At 42.8% G+C, this 16,017-nt stretch overlaps 1 protein-coding gene across 1 annotated transcript in view; it reads right to left on the minus strand.

Annotated features, from left to right (window-relative positions):
- DOCK10 (dedicator of cytokinesis 10) overlaps positions 1-16,017 on the minus strand; it is a 308,992-nt gene that overhangs the window by 89,785 nt on the left and 203,190 nt on the right. The window contains exons 24-29 of the mRNA XM_088446281.1: positions 15,273-15,391; positions 13,935-14,004; positions 13,612-13,725; positions 12,833-12,904; positions 6,244-6,390; positions 1,880-1,963 (exon numbers count right to left, since the gene is read on the minus strand). Coding sequence (XP_088302407.1) covers positions 1,880-1,963; positions 6,244-6,390; positions 12,833-12,904; positions 13,612-13,725; positions 13,935-14,004; positions 15,273-15,391 — 606 coding nt within the window. The remainder of the gene's footprint in view (positions 1-1,879; positions 1,964-6,243; positions 6,391-12,832; positions 12,905-13,611; positions 13,726-13,934; positions 14,005-15,272; positions 15,392-16,017) is intronic.

A 16,017-nucleotide genomic window follows, 5' to 3' on the forward strand; every position in this document is an offset into this window, starting at 1 on the left:
GGGTTGGGGATAGTGGCCGGGAACGCCGTCTGGACGGACGGTGACGGCGGAGTCTTGGCTGTCCCCCTAAAATATGTCAAAGAAATTGCGGTTAGTTTATGGACAAATCCGGGCACCAAAACTAAAAAAAAAAAACAACCCAAAAAATAAGCCAAATAGGAGTAGAATGAATAAATCAGAAATAGAGGGAAAACATGCACACGCAGATATGAGTACAAATAATAAATAGGACAGACAGGAAAACATGCACATGCAGATATGAGTACAAATAATAAATAGGACAGACAGGAAAACATGCACACGCAGATATGAGTACAAATAATAAATAGGACAGACAGGAAAACATGCACACGCAGATATGAGTACAAATAATAAATAGGACAGACAGGAAAACATGCACACGCAGATATGAGTACAAATAATAAATAGGACAGACAGGAAAACATGCACACACAGATATGAGTACAAATAATAAATAGGACAGACAGGAAAACATGCACACGCAGTTTGCCCCACAAACACAAACATTAAAACCACAATACATAACACTTACTTTCCAGGATCTGCATGCGAAAGCATGCCAGCAAGCGGGGCGTTCGCCGTTGCAGGTCGGACCACCTGCGCTCCAGCTGCCCGATGTTGCGGCGTGAGCCGAAGGACCGCAGGCGGGACCGTGCCTCCGCATACGCGGAGCGCTTCTGCCGGTTGGTCATGGGTTGAGGTTGGCTGGTGATCCGGCGATCCATGACCTCCGTAAGCACCAGCAGCTCGCGCCTGGTGAATGCGGAGGCTCTCATGATGGCAATGGTGTTTTTCTTAAAAATCATTTTTGATAAAGTGTGTAAAAATTTTCTGATTGGCTAATGTATTTTGGAAATTAACAGGAGCAATTTTATTGGTTAGTGTATGAGTCATGTGTTCGACAGGGCCAGAAATCTCTGGAGAGTTATGATAGGCTTGATGCAGTGACATGCGTAAGCAAATTTAAATAAAGAAATGAACCCAGGGAAATATGCGGGGATCCACAGCAATAGAACAATTGTTTAATTGTGGTTCACATGTTTTTTGAACAATAAAAGCGAATGTTTCATCCGTACGTATTCTGCGGGTAAACACAAACACGGACAAGAGTAAAGTTTCTTGCATTGTGTTGAAAACAAACAAACAATTAAGCTAATTGATACATTGATTGGCATGATACGATTGAGGGAGGTAGGCAGAATAAAGGAGCAGGTAATCGACATCTGACAAGGCCACTTCCTGTTTATACTTGTGCGTGCGTTCCTTTCAAGCCATTTCGGGGATGTACGCTCGCTATTTCATACGCTCGTTAGTTAGAGGAGGGGTCGTCAGAGTTTAGGGAGGAATTTTAGATGCGAACGAAAATACGAGCGAGCCATTGAATTTAAATATTTTTGTACGTACTCCTAACGTACGTGCGCCCGCTTGCGAGTGGGTCTGAATGAGGGCCAATGATCCTATTTTCTGTAACTTAAGAAGATGGTTCTCTGATTTATGTTGAGGAAAGAAGCAGAAATAGACCTACTGTATAACTGATAGCTGACTGAAAACTTGATCCCAATGTAACAATACGCGCCATCCGCTAATTTACCCATATACTTTTGGGCAGAATAATTTAGGTGGGTACAAAAGCACAATTACGGTTTCTGATTTCTGCACACACCTCCATAGGCTGCAATCAGAAATGTGCTGGGAGACACATCAGCAGAGCCAGCAGAAGCTGTTCCAGCGGCAGCTAGTGGGTAATTGAATCAGCAGCACCAAAGCCTGCTTTAAAACCCACCAGTGTAACAACTCAATCCACATGATGATACTGGTAGATGAGTGCTGAGGGACACTCAATAGTCTCTATTCTTACCTTGTGGTCTCCCGGGCTAAACATACTGATACAGCCACTGATCATCTTGAATACGAAGCCACGATCCATGAATGTAAAACAACGCTATAAAACAAAGATTGTATGCTAAGTCAGAATAAAAAGTGTGCACATCTAAAGGTTCCTTACTTCAACTTGTTTCAGACAAAAAATATATTGTAGTTAATAAAACGGACATACTGTATCTAAGGTGTGGAATGTCCAGTGACTGAACAGTTCTATGGCTAAGTGACAAGGGAGGCCTCAGATCTTCTCCCCAAATAAAATTACTTCAAATCCTCATACCATCCAATGCTATCTCGTGTAGTCTTATAATTATATTAATTCTTATTTCATTTCACTCAAACATTTTTCAAATATATAAGGACATTGCTAGGAAATTCCTGTGCCCCATATTTCTACAGCACAGCCCAAGGACTTTTACATACAATTCTTATAGAATTTGTCTATTATAGAGTCTGGAAAAGCAGAAATATTTGATTGTTCCCTAAAAAAAGCATGCCTGCCACAGCAGACAGAAATGACTACCACATGGTATTGGCTGAATATGCAATATACATTTTTCACCCACTATTGTGATTAACCCCTGTGTAGGTACTGTGACGTCTAGGGGCAACGTGTAACTGTGACCTACAGGCTGACCAGTCAGCTGGGAAGGCAAAAGCAGCTAAACGTGTGCGCACAGAAAGGGTCGTTTCTTAAATGTGTGCTGTCAGGCTGTTTGAAGGGGAAAATGTGTATATTTATTACACGTGAATACTATTTATTCATTATATTATTTAAATGTTAGTGCTGTTTGGAGGTAAATAAATATATTTGTTTAATGTGAATGATATTAATTTAATGTTGGGGAGGGAGGTGTTGAGTGTTAAGTCATTTTTACACTTTCTATACTGTATTTCATGTACCTACTACCTATACTATCTAAACACAATTCCAACAATCCAGAATCCAGGCAAGCAGCAACTGAGTTTGAGACACCAGCAGCAACAGGATATGCAAAGATGTAAGAATGCATAGGAGACAGCAGCACAGTCTGTCATCATTCTGGTGTGGCAGTCTCCATTGTGGGTTACTGTCCTGACCGCACGGATAGTCAGCGGGTATGTCCCACCACACAATGCTCTGCTCATTGTCTGTGTATTTGAAGTGGGTGAAATTGGAGAGCGGCCTAGCAATGTCTAAAATGAAAGACAATCCCTTTACATGATAGTCACTCAAGGTCACTCTGGTGGTGTGGTATATAAATCCCACCTTTATCCTTGAAGCTATAGAATTGATTGTATCATAGCTCCCGGTTACTGGGACATCCTGAGTACAAAACACAGTCTCTGTGGCCACCTGATAACTAGGAAAATGATGTCTCCTTAAATGTGTTCTCTACGTGCCTTAACACCATTTACCAGGGCCGTAACTAACTAGGGTGGTAAGACCTGTGCCATGTCACAGGGCACAGCAGGGCAGGGGGCGCTGTTTGGGCCTGTCAATTTTCCTGTTTTTTATCATTCTTACTTGTAGCTTCCTCTTATTTCATCCCCAGCATCTCCTGGCCTCTCCTATCTCTTCCCTGGCCCTTCCCCATGAGGCCATGGCCCTTTTTCAGGTGCACTGCATCTTATGTCCCTATTTAAAAAATGGGGGGGGCACCAATGCTTTCTCTGGCACAGGGCACCAAAAAGTCTAGTTACGGCTCTGCCATTTACATATTATGCCCTGTAATTTAAAATCTCATTTAGTTGTGGTTGTAATTTCAGTCGCACAAGTGCTTATCATCTTCCATCAATACATACAAACTTCTAAAGAGCACCCGACACACTGCCACATTAACACTGCTCCAATCACTTCCAGTATCAATGGGTACATTTGTGCAAAAGTAGCCAATAATTTCACAAAGCACCATCAGAGCTCCAATGATCCATTTCTTAAATTACCCTTACTGAATTGGCTGCAGAGAATCAACATATTTAAGGGTAAAAATCTTATAATAAAAATGGATCTTATAAGAGCAACATAGAGAGGAGAATATGTAATAGCCTATGTTACTGGCAGCTGCGAGATGTCAATGATTTACAATAGCTGCTAAAGTATATTTGGGGGGGCATATTCAATTGGGTGCGAGAATAGCAAAAAACCCGCACCTGCAAGGTTTTCCTGCAGGTGCGGGTTTTTTACTATTCACTTAGGTTCGTGGGTTTTTTTGTGCATGCTGGGAGTTTTTTTTTCACGCACCTCCAAAGCAAGCGTGATTTTTCTTAAAAACATTAATTTTAGGAAAAATCAGTGGGACTTGCTCTGGGACCCCGGCAGCACCCCCCTTAGAACTAATTAAGCTGTTGGAAGTTTCCAATTAGCTTACTTAGGCCCTCATTCAGAGCCGCTCGTTAGCGGCAGTACGCTCGTTCCGAGCGATGTTTGCACATCTGCGCATGCGTACGGTTTTTAGTACGCATGCGCTAACCAGTCAGTGCGGCCGAAAATCGTTTGTACGCTATATAGCGAGTGCCTGCTATTTTGAGTGACAGAATGAGGCGTATGTGGGTGGTAACAGGGGAAGGTGCTTGAAAAGGGGGGAGTGGAATTCGAACGCAGGCGTGCTTAAAGGTCAAAACGGGCGTTTTAAGGGTGTGCATAATTAATCCAGCAGCGTCATTGACCACGTCACTTGGTTTTTTTAAACTCAGAACTGCTCGCAAAATAGCGGTTGAAAAAACCAACCACAAGAATAGCGAGCAGTTCATACGCTGTACGATGTACTCGATTAATCAAATAAATAGCGGACATGACGTATGGTGCGAGCGGCCAGGGGGCGTTTTTATCAAATAAACGAGCGTATGTTTTGCTCGCTCGTTCAGACTTAGAGGTGTGAACAGACTGCAATTTGCGAACGGATCATTTGAATAGCCACCCCTTGTTTTTGAACGAACGACCGCAAATAGCGAACGGCTCTGGATGAGGGCCTTAGTCCATAATTACTCACCTTCCGAAGCGATGTCTTCTTCAACCAGCGTCGCGAGCCGGCTCTTCTGCAGCAGGTATTGTCAGTGTGTGTGGTGTAAATGTGTATGAGTGAGTGTGTGTGTTTATGAGTGTGTGTAAGTGTGTGTGTGACCCCCCCACTGCCAATGTGCCCCCCAAGTGTCCGTGTGGACCCCGGAATGGGAGCTGGGAGAACTACATCTCCCAGCAGCCCTTGCCCCTTCCTCCAGCCTCTGGAGCCTCCAAAGATCCCCCGGGACTCCCAGCAGCCCCCTCTCTAGTAAGAAGATAGAGGGGAGGCCACTGGGAGTTGCGGAGACCACCAGAGACACCCAGGCAGGTAAGTGAATATTTTTTTTTTTTGACGTGGCGCAAGGTTTTCAGAGCTGAAAATCCCGCGACCACTATTTTTTTATTTCAATACCGCGGGTGTCGGGAGCACGCATTCACGCGGTATTCCTACATTGGGCGCGAGGGGCGCAAGATTTTTTCCTTGCTAAACCTCACGCCCAATTGTATATGCCCCATTGCAACAGTTTTGTAAAAGGAAAAACTGGCTTACGGCTGCCTGCAACTCGCAACCTATTACGTATTCCCCATAATGACACTTTGGGTCATATTGTATTTATTAAAGTTAAAATATGAGAAACCAGAGGTATCCCCAAAAATCTAAAGGCTCTATGTACTAAGCTCTGAAAAGTGATACATTGCAGAGTGATAAAGTATGAACCAATCAGCTCCTAACTGTCATTTTTCAAACACAGCCTGTATACTAACAGTTAAGAGCTGATTGGTGGGCACTTTATCACTGTCTACGTTATCACTTTCCAGAGCTTAGTACATCTGCCCCTAAGCATCCCCAGGATGTACCAAGAAGGGATCGCAGGCGATATCTGTCACAGTCCCTCCATCTCCGATCGCAGAAACTGCCCCTATAGTTTTCTATAGGGGCAGCTAAACTGTTGCATTCACCAAGCTCCTGAATGAGAGCTTGGCCCCAGCCGCTAATCCTATCTGAAGAAGGCGTTAACCCACAGTAGCCTATGGACTACTCTATTACAAATGTTACCCAAAAAAGTTTACCCAAAATAAATATGCAGATTGTGATAAATGGGCCCCTTTATCATTGTGCAGGTAGTGCAGTTATTATGGACAATTATTTTCAAATACAAATCAGAGATATGCATATACAGTATGGCACTAAAGAATACGCGGGCATAATATAAATGTTGGATTAAACCGAGTTGTTCCGAACTCCGAATCACTGCAAAATAACCATTCCAGGTAAAAGATTTTCAGTGTTAGAATATTTAGTGATCTGGACCCAAAGCTACCTATAGCAACTGTAACTGTAAATGAGCATTAGTCACCTTCAGGAACCAGGCAACACTCAGGTTGGCCCTCTTAGTCTCTTCCAAAGCGTCTTTGTATTTCCAAATTATATGATCTGAGAAGCTCATCACAAGTGATTCCAATTCACCATGAAATGTTTGAGAGAACCTCTTAGTGCGATGAACCTTAAAAATAGAGGAAAGTTTCAATCAGTGATAAATTGCTGCTCACTCAGCCATTGTAAATACACAAAATATACAAACCTAAAATGCAAGCACAAGTAAAAGTGCCTCTAACAGCAGCTACATGTCAGTTACAGGAGGACAGGCTATAATACGAATGCTTTTAAGAGGAGTTATAACAGTGTTTCCATTTTTGTGAGCAACCCTGTAAAGTTCCATAACTACACACTGCGCATATTAATGTAAATGGATAGATTTACTTTTATTGACAAATTCAGTAGCTGTTGTGTCTCCCAACCAGCACAGGAATATTCTCTACTGTTAAACATTCTCATTATACATGATTTATAACTCCCCTATTAATGACAGCAGTGGGCTGTACCAAAATTATATATGAGTTAACGCTCATTCATTGTGACACAATCATTGTTGGGTGTTGCCAATATACAGTATTCCTATAAGTCTAGGTGCATGCTATAGGATTGCCTCCAATATACCCTATTCCTATAAGTCTAGGTGCATGCTATAGGATTGCCACATGTATTATCCAGATTGATGTATTACTCCATATATAGTGGTGTCCACAGGCACATATCCCCAAATCGCACCAAATAGTCCTGTTTAGCGCTCCCCAGACTTTGCGAGGAAAAAAAGAGTAAAGCTGAGGAATAAGTATACAATCTAGGGTAAAAAGGCAAAAGGTCCTATAAAAGTGACCCGCGTCATGCATTGTTATACCTAAACCGTGATATTACATCTATTTCTTTGCTACAAATGACTTATCCTAGGTAATAAGTACACTACATGTGAACTAAGATGCAAAAAAGTAGCAAAATTGAGAAGAAAGTATGCAAAAAGGATAGATAGGTCTGATACAAGTGACCGGCGCCATGCATCTTTTACTTTATCTGAGAATTTATACTAATTCCGGTACTTGTGTACTTTATGGACTCATTGCAGAGAGAACCCAAGTGTCCTACACTCATTATTATTATCAATCATGGTAATGTCTAAATCCCCTTCATGAAGAGGACCCTGATGTAATCACCTAGTGTCCAGCGTCATTCCCAGTGTCCAGCGTCATTCCCTACCATCCAAGTGGGCACAGAGGGGCAATATAACCTTGTGGCGAGAGTAGCGAGCCACTGAGCCCGCGAGGGGACAACTTTCTTCTTTAGGTAGGAACAAGGTTCGGTACTTCGGTGTGCATAAAGGGGTGTAGTAGGTATTACGCATGGCCGGCAGTTCAAATCCTGACAGCGGAAGCCTGGCAGAGGTGAAGATCCCGATTGCTAATTAGGTGAGTATCGCTAACCTAATTCCCTACCCTAACCCTCCTTCAGGGGTACCTAACCCTAACATCCCCCCCAAGTGCCTAACCCTAACCCCCCCCTCTAAGTGCCTAAACCTAACCCCCCCTTCCCTGCAGCCTAAACCGGAGGAGTGCTTAACCCTAACCTCCCCCCGGGGGTGCCTAACCCTAAACCCCCCTTCCCTTAGCCTAAACCTAACCCCCCCGCGCGGCTGTTCACGCCCAGCTAACCTTCGTTCGGTTTGCCGGGCGTTAGGCTCCCGGCGTAGGTCTAATGACAGGCGTCTGGATTTTGATGCCTGTCATTAGTACCTTGCCGGGATTAGACAGTCGGGAAGCCAGCGGTCGGCATTTAGACCGTTGGCTTCCTGACTACATCCCTACGTAAAGTACACATGTACCATTTAAACATTCATTGGGTTCTCTCTGCAATGAGTCCGTAAAGTACACAAGTACCCTAATTCCTTTGCTACAAAAAAAAATAATACTAAGTACCTAATAACCAGTGGCAGCTCCAGGGGTGGGACAGCAGCACAGTCCAAAATTCAAATAGGGGAGCCACTTCAACTGCCAGTGAGTCCCAGCCATCTATGTTTGGCAGTGTGTGAAATGGCAGTTGGTGTGACTCCCCTATTTGAATCTTAAACTGAGCTCCAGCCCAACCTCTGAAGCCACCGCTGCTAGTAGCTATGGGCCTGTTGCAGAGGTGCGCGTAATGTCGATGCTGCGCGCTAGCGGCCGATGTTTTCAGTCTGCGTATGCGTCAGAATCACATTGCATATGTGTCCGAATCGCACTACGCATGCTTCCTTATGGTTACAGCAAGGAGCTGCAGAACGAATTTCAATGCATATTTCTGGGAGGTAACAGGGGTGTGGGGCTAGACCTGGGCATGTTGCAGTCACTGAATGCATCCTAAGACGCAGTTGGACTGACACAGACAGCCATGTTCAGATGGAGATTCTGCACCTCCATAGGGCTGGTGCAATCTCTGATGGTGTTACCGATGTGTAACTAATGGGGTGACTTAATATGGCCAGTGGCAGATTAGCGCCACAGCCGGTGGGCATCTCTGTACGAATACCATCAGCCACGGCATTAGCATAAAGACGTAGTCGCGCTGCAGCAATAGACGCAGTAGTGGCTGCGACAGCGTGCACCTCTATAGCAGGCCCGATATGAGAACTAAGACGCAAAATTAAGGAAAAGTAGCAAAATTGAAGAAAAAGGGCACAGCACAGGAACCGCACCAGGCGTATTACTCCATATGGCACAAAAAGGATAGGAGTGTGAGGGCACATCTCTCTTTATGTAAAGGCTCTGAAAATAATAAGAATAATAGGAATACTGTATGCAGACATTTTGGTGACATATTATCGGGTCAGGGATGGAAAATTTACCACTGCTATATAAGGTGCGTGATGCCCAGGTGGCAGCTGACAATACTAGTGCATGAATCCAGCAATTTGAACAATTTCTACAAATCAAGTCTGCCAAGCTGTCAGTAACTCTGACTCTGCTCTGTGAACAGAAGAACATTCCTCCTAACATGGCAAACTGCTTCCAGAGTATGGTGGAGTTAATTAGTGAAGTATACAGTATATTGTGTGCATATGCAAAGGGGCAACTATTGTAAGCTGCACGCCGGTCTGCATCAGTACTATATGCACTCATCTAATTACATTCAAGATATGTCACATACTTTTATATACTTGCCAACTCTCCCGCAATGGCCAGAAGGATCCCGAATAACGAGTGGCGCTTCCGGCCCCATGCAGGAGAGGGCTAGTCTCCCGGTTTGGCTGTCACCCCCAGCGCCCATCCCCCCGCACAAGCGGGTCACTAATACTGGCATCCATTATCACCAACATCATTTATTTGCACTTGTCCTCGAGCGCCCACAAATAATACTGTTTGAATATCTGTGCTGGTCTGAATCTGTTTGCAGTCACACAAATATACCCTCACTAAACTCGGCCTACGCTAATCCGCCCCTTTGCTCCACCGTCCCACCTCTCTAGGCACAACAGGTGTAAGTGTCAGTCCCATGCCATGTGCAGTATGTGGGTAGCCTGGTTTCTCAGGCATGTGCAGGGTGGTCACTTTGCATCAGTCCCTAAATGTGACGTCCACCTGTACAATATTTATACACATTCTTTCCTCTGTCCAGCTGTCAGTGACACATGTACACACAATAGTTGAATTGAATCTGAGGATGTTTGCCACAAATATAAATGAATATACAACATGATGAGTGCTGTGTGGCCCAACTTAAGCCTCTGTTGTCTGCTCCATCTGGCTCTATTTAGATGTCTTTTTAGTCTGTTTTATATAACCATTCGGGCTGACAGGTGGAACAGACAAGCAGCAAGCAACTAACATTTGCTCCACTTATATTTAGTGAATCGATTTAGAAGTGTAGTCACTGTCATTACCATCAGTCATTGTCTATAATACTCCACTATCACTTTTCTACAATGGGTGAAGAAAACTGTTGTAAATGATAAAATGTGAATGTGCAAATGTAGTTTTTTTTAATGTAAATTAGCAGCCCTTAAGCCATTAGTCTGAAACCACAAATGGGTTCCTGTATAAGTTATTTTGGGTCACCATTATTTTTTGTAAAACTACTATGGACTAGCAGCATGTGCTGGACTGCTGACAAGAAAGAGGGAAGAGGGGTGGTGTTGGACCCAGGCCCCCGCCAGGGACCCTCCAGCAAGCCTGGGCCCGAGTAATTAGTACCCGCCCCCCCCTCTTGGCGCCCCAGGTTGTACACAACACTGAGATTGGCACAGTCAGTAACTACATTAAATGTAGCACATTGGTCACAGTTTACCGGATGCACCATGGGACCCCAATGAATATAGTCATCAGGGGTGTTTCTAGAGAGGAGGGGGCCCGTGTGCAGTCTCCGACATGGCCCCCCTCCTCTCCGCCCGGCAGCGCACTGAGCTGTGCGCGGCCAGCGCCTGAGTTATAGACTCTGGGCACTAGAGTGTGCCCAGAGTCTATAGCATATACACAGGTCACCGGGAAAATGGCCGCATGCGCAACCGACAGGAAAATGGCCACCGCGGTGCACACCCTGCACCCATTATAGATACAGACCTGATAGTCGTATTATACTGGAAAAGTGGATCTCTCACATGTGATAAATCCATGAACACTGCTCATATCATTCAATTACCAGGACTTCAAGTTCCTCAAATTTTTATTTAGAACTTTTAATATATATTCTAGTGCACTAAGGGCCTGATTCAGCCCGGATCGCAAGTCTGCAATCACACGCACCCGCTTGCTGCGAAAATATGCAAATGGATGCACTATACCAAGACGCCCTCCAGCTTATAAAACTGCCCACTTCCCATTACATACATCCGCAAGTCAGCAAAAACATAGAGTAACATCTGATCCATACGCATAGTTGTGGTTGAGCTTGTCATGCCTCACAACCTGCAAAGCTTCCTGTCGCCATGCAGAGCTCAGGCTGCATATGCCGTCGCTGGGGATTAATTATGCACGCCCCTGTAACGGCGTACAAATGCACAGACACGCCTGCATTCCTTCGACCTACCAAACGGCACTTGCTGTCAATGATTTCCATGTGTCTTTGCTTATCCGCTGTGTTCGCATACGCAGTGGCTGGTTCGCACGAGCGTACTGCGGTGCATCCGCAGAAGGCAAAAATCGACAAGATGAATCAGGCCCTAAGAGCTTTATATAGGTTAAAATTGTATCCTGGTACCAGTAGTCCACCCAAATATTTTTAAATTTGCATTGTAATTTTTACCTTTTTACATTTATAGGATGTTTATCCAGTAAACATTCATGTCTCGGCTGGTACATTTAACCTACTTGGTTTATCCAGCAATTTTTTTGTTTATTTTTCTATATGTGCTTAATTATTGTTGTTATATTATGTATTTTATATAAAGATTTTATTTATATTTAAATCATTTTGACGTGTCTTTAATTTGTTCTCCTATATATCAATATACTTTATTTCACTAACACAATTCCACAATTGGTTATTTCTTTTTAAACAAAGATAAAAATCACACACTCCCTTCCTCTTTGCTTTACCAATGACGGCTATCTCACCTCTTCCCTAATCATGTGTTCCCACTCCCTTATTCGGGACATCGCCCAGGTTACTCTCGCCCTATGGAATGCCGTCCCACACTCAACAAGACTTTCCTCCACCCTTCCAGCATTTAATAGTGCACTTAAGACTCATCTTTTCATCCAAACCTACCACCCCTTCATCTAACTCTCCAGACCCTGCTGCTTTTTCCTTCTTGTCTCATTTAAAATGTAAGCTCTTGTGAGCAGGAACCTCCCTTTGTATTTATGTAAACAATTTTGCAAACAGTGTATAGCTATTAAGGATATACTTAAGCTTGAACTTGTTTGTGTTAGTTATGCATATGCTGTTCTATACCGTCTGCACATCACAATGAAACCCTCGTTGTGCCTTATAAAAAAAGCTAATAATGATAAAAAATAACAAAGTTCAGTAGAAGCAAGAGAGGATTTTTCCAACAATGCTCCATCAGAAAAAACTTCAACTAGGCATCTCAAATGGCATTTTTCAGAACTTCCTTTTCCTTTTGCGTGGCCTAAAGTTGTCGCTATTACTGCACATTGTCCACGTAAGGCTGATTCTATCTTCCCAGAACAACTGGACATACACTAAAAAGGTGACAGTAGGCTGATATGGATCTATGTGATATGGATGCTCTGTGTGTGCAATACAGGTAACATATTCAGGACCTTTCTCAGAAGTCTGCTTTTGGAGAAATGTGCACGCCTTATAAGTCTAACTTAGTGGTTAGTGGTCCCTTCTACCCCTGAGATGAAATAATCATTAAAGGGCTCATAATTGGAGTTTAGAATGCACATAAGTCATATAAGGTCCTTCTGTAAGACAGAAGCAGCTACAGGTGACCAGGCTCGCCTCTGATGGAAGAGAGGCAAGATAATACACTTCACTCTCCTGAAAAACGTATCAAAATATTTTCTGCAGCTACACTTTAATGCAAGCTGCTGAGTGGCATATAGAGAGAGTAATTGTACCGTTTCAGATCTCGCTCCCACGTGGAATGATCACACAGTGTACAGCCAATTTACCTGCATCATGTCTTTATCCTGGAGATGTTGAGCCATGGATTTGATAATTATCTCAAAGAAAAACTGTGAATGCTGTCAAAAAATACAATTCAGTTGTTATTTCTGGCAGAAACGTTTCTAATTTTAGAGAATCTGCTTCCAGCATGTTGAATATGGATTATTCTATGAAACCACTGACAATCCTATTTACTCGGTTTACTGCCCCAACTGGCCTTCTGCAAGGTGAACAGTAATTTTAACGCTATTTGTTTAACTATATTTTATGATATGATCTGTGTCTGGTGGTATTTTCAGGAAGCTATCAAGTCCTTGGTTTATCACTGACATAAAGCTTATTCCCTTCATATACTAAGTATACAGATGAAATACTACGTTTTCATAATAATATTATATTGATCACAGGCACAGAGGAAGGACAATGCAGAGGAGCCAATTATTCTCAATTTCTTCCAACTTGAGGGCACTATAAGAACTTTTAACATTTTTTAATGAAATACATACTATACCCTGACAAAAACACTTTACTGGATAAAGAGATTAGAAGTACTTCATGGTATTTGGGGCAGATCCAATTAGCTGGTGAGGATTTCCTGCTGTAATATCCTGTGTTGTGGCAGTGCACGGGGTTCCGATGGAACCTCACAGCTTATTAAATCTGCCCCTTTGTGTTATTAATTAACTGCTTCTATAGGGATAAGTGTGACTGTGCTGTTTATACATGTTAGATAAATCCCAAACAAACAGTACAGAGACATGACATTCCCAATGAGAAGACTTACCCTTAGCACAAGTTTGATTGTATTTAATTCGTTACATTTTAAAAGGTTCGTCACCCCTTTGGCAAGTTCTTCATGGACCGTCCGATCTGCATATGATTTTGTTTTAAAAACATACTAAAATAAAAAGAAGAAATGTACATTGTATGTTTAACACAGAGGCACCATAATACACTTATTACAATGAAAGTGAGTGTCTACGAGTGTGCCTGGTAGCGCCTGACTTACTATGTGGACAGTTACAGTTTTTTTGATAATGTATGTTACATCGAGGGGAAAACATACTGTACACTGTGTGTACTATTATATAGAAGGACTCTACTTACCTTTACATAAGACTGGACATAGTTCTCCAGCTGCTCTTCATAACATTTAGCTACAATGTCTGTAAGGACCCTACAGTAGAGAGACATCGATATGACGATCAATTCAAAAATGAGTCGCAGGATCCTGTTAAGTACTGGGATCCAACCATGTATATTGTTGGCCTTTGAGTTGGTGGATGGTGTTAGAAAGGCAATAAGGTGCAGCATAAAATCGTATTATAATAGAATAATGTTATGAAGCTAAGACACAGTCTAGCGGGTCGTACATTACCAAGGTATGGATACAGCAGGAAAACATTTTGGAGGGGGCGTAACAGATGTGATACATATAGGTATTTGGCAGAGAAATATATGAAGATAAGAGATGTAAGAACGAGCAGTCAGTGTCTTTGAGGGTTTTATCCTTAAAACAACCCAGATGTTAATTGTATCTTTGGAGCAACCATGGAATGACTGGCAGGTAATTACATTTGAGACAATCCTTACTAAGGAATACTTGGAAGCCCAATCAAAATTATTTGAATCTTCTATTATAAGACCTTTTTCTATTAGTGGTAACTTGCATGCTGTGAAGTATACTGTACATGAGATGCATCCCACAAATAACTGTAATGTGTTATGTCCCCTTTACAAGACAGTAATATTTATTTTTCCCATGAATAGTCTGTGAAATCCGATATATTTGCAAAACAACATTGTTAATTCACATAAACAAGCAGCACTTTAATATGTTTATTGATTAGTTACATACATATCCGGTCGAAGAACTGCACTTACCTACAATATCAATAAACAGGCATATTGTGTGGGTGGCAACAGTCAATAGGAAAAAGTCTTCCATGTTAGATTATACATATAACAGAATGAGTGAAAACCAAAACACACATTGCTGGGTGACGCGTATGGATTGCTATTGTGCATAGAAGCTTGTAGTAGACTGAGAGTGATTTGTGAAACACTAGCCAATGTTTATTGAAGCGGATACCAGCAGCTTGGTCAGGTTTATTTTCAAGAAATGTACTTTGAGCGAATCTGAAGCATTTTCCCTAGAACACCATCGTGTACAGAATAAAATACCATAAAGGTTTTTTTTTTCTTAATGGAGGCGTTGTGCAAGCATTATGGTAGATAAGAGTAACACAATCTGCAGACTCATTTAAAAGCATTTCTTATTGCTAAGGGAGATGCCTTATAGTCAGATGCATGGCGTGCTACAAATGCATTACAAGCATGCCAATCACTTACACTGCTACAAAAAACTTTGCATGAATGTGCAAACATGTTAACTAACATGCTAAAATAAATGCCTTAAATTGATGCAGTTAGAAATGATCTTACCTGGCAGTCACTGTGATGACATTATCATCATTATTTTTTGTCAGAACTTGGAAGAGTTGATTGAACAGAACAGGGAGAAAGCTTATGACCATGTGAATCTTGTCAATGTTTAGCAGGTTCTAGAAAAATAAGTGAAACGAGATAAAAGAGAAGTTGACTAGTTCAGTATCAACTAGTGAAAAGAGTGGAGAAGTGGACCCAGGGGCGTCTTAAGAGAGGATTGGGCCCGTGTGCACTCCCCGTGCGGGGCCCCCTCCTCTCCCCCCCCCCCGGTGGCCGGCAGCCGACTGACATGGCTAGCCAGCCACCGGAGCCTTAGTAGTGCTAGTAGTGCTCGTAGTGCCCAGAGTCTACTGCGCATGTGCAGAACACCGGAAATATGGCCGCGGCGGCCATTTTCCAGTGTTCTGAGCAGCGCTGACACCCGACGTGGGACCACGGACAGGTAAGTCTAAAATAATATGGGTGCAGTGTGTGTGGTGCGGGGCCCCCCTGGACCCGGGGGCCTGTGTTCCCCGCACACACTTTCCCCCATTATAGATACGCCACTGAGTGGACCAGTGGGGAAGTTGGCCATAGCAACCAATTAGCTTCTACTAATCATTTTATAAAATGTACTTGATAAATGCTACCAAGAAGCTGATTGGTTGCTTTGGACAACTTCTCCAATGATGCTCTTCTCCACTCTTTTCACTGCTTAATACATAAGCCCCATAATTTTGCTCTATGTAGTGTTTGCTCCTGC

Source organism: Taudactylus pleione, unplaced genomic scaffold (genome assembly GCF_031769625.1).
Source record: "Taudactylus pleione unplaced genomic scaffold, aTauple2 ptg000395l, whole genome shotgun sequence".
In the NCBI taxonomy this organism is placed as follows: domain Eukaryota; kingdom Metazoa; phylum Chordata; class Amphibia; order Anura; family Myobatrachidae; genus Taudactylus; species Taudactylus pleione.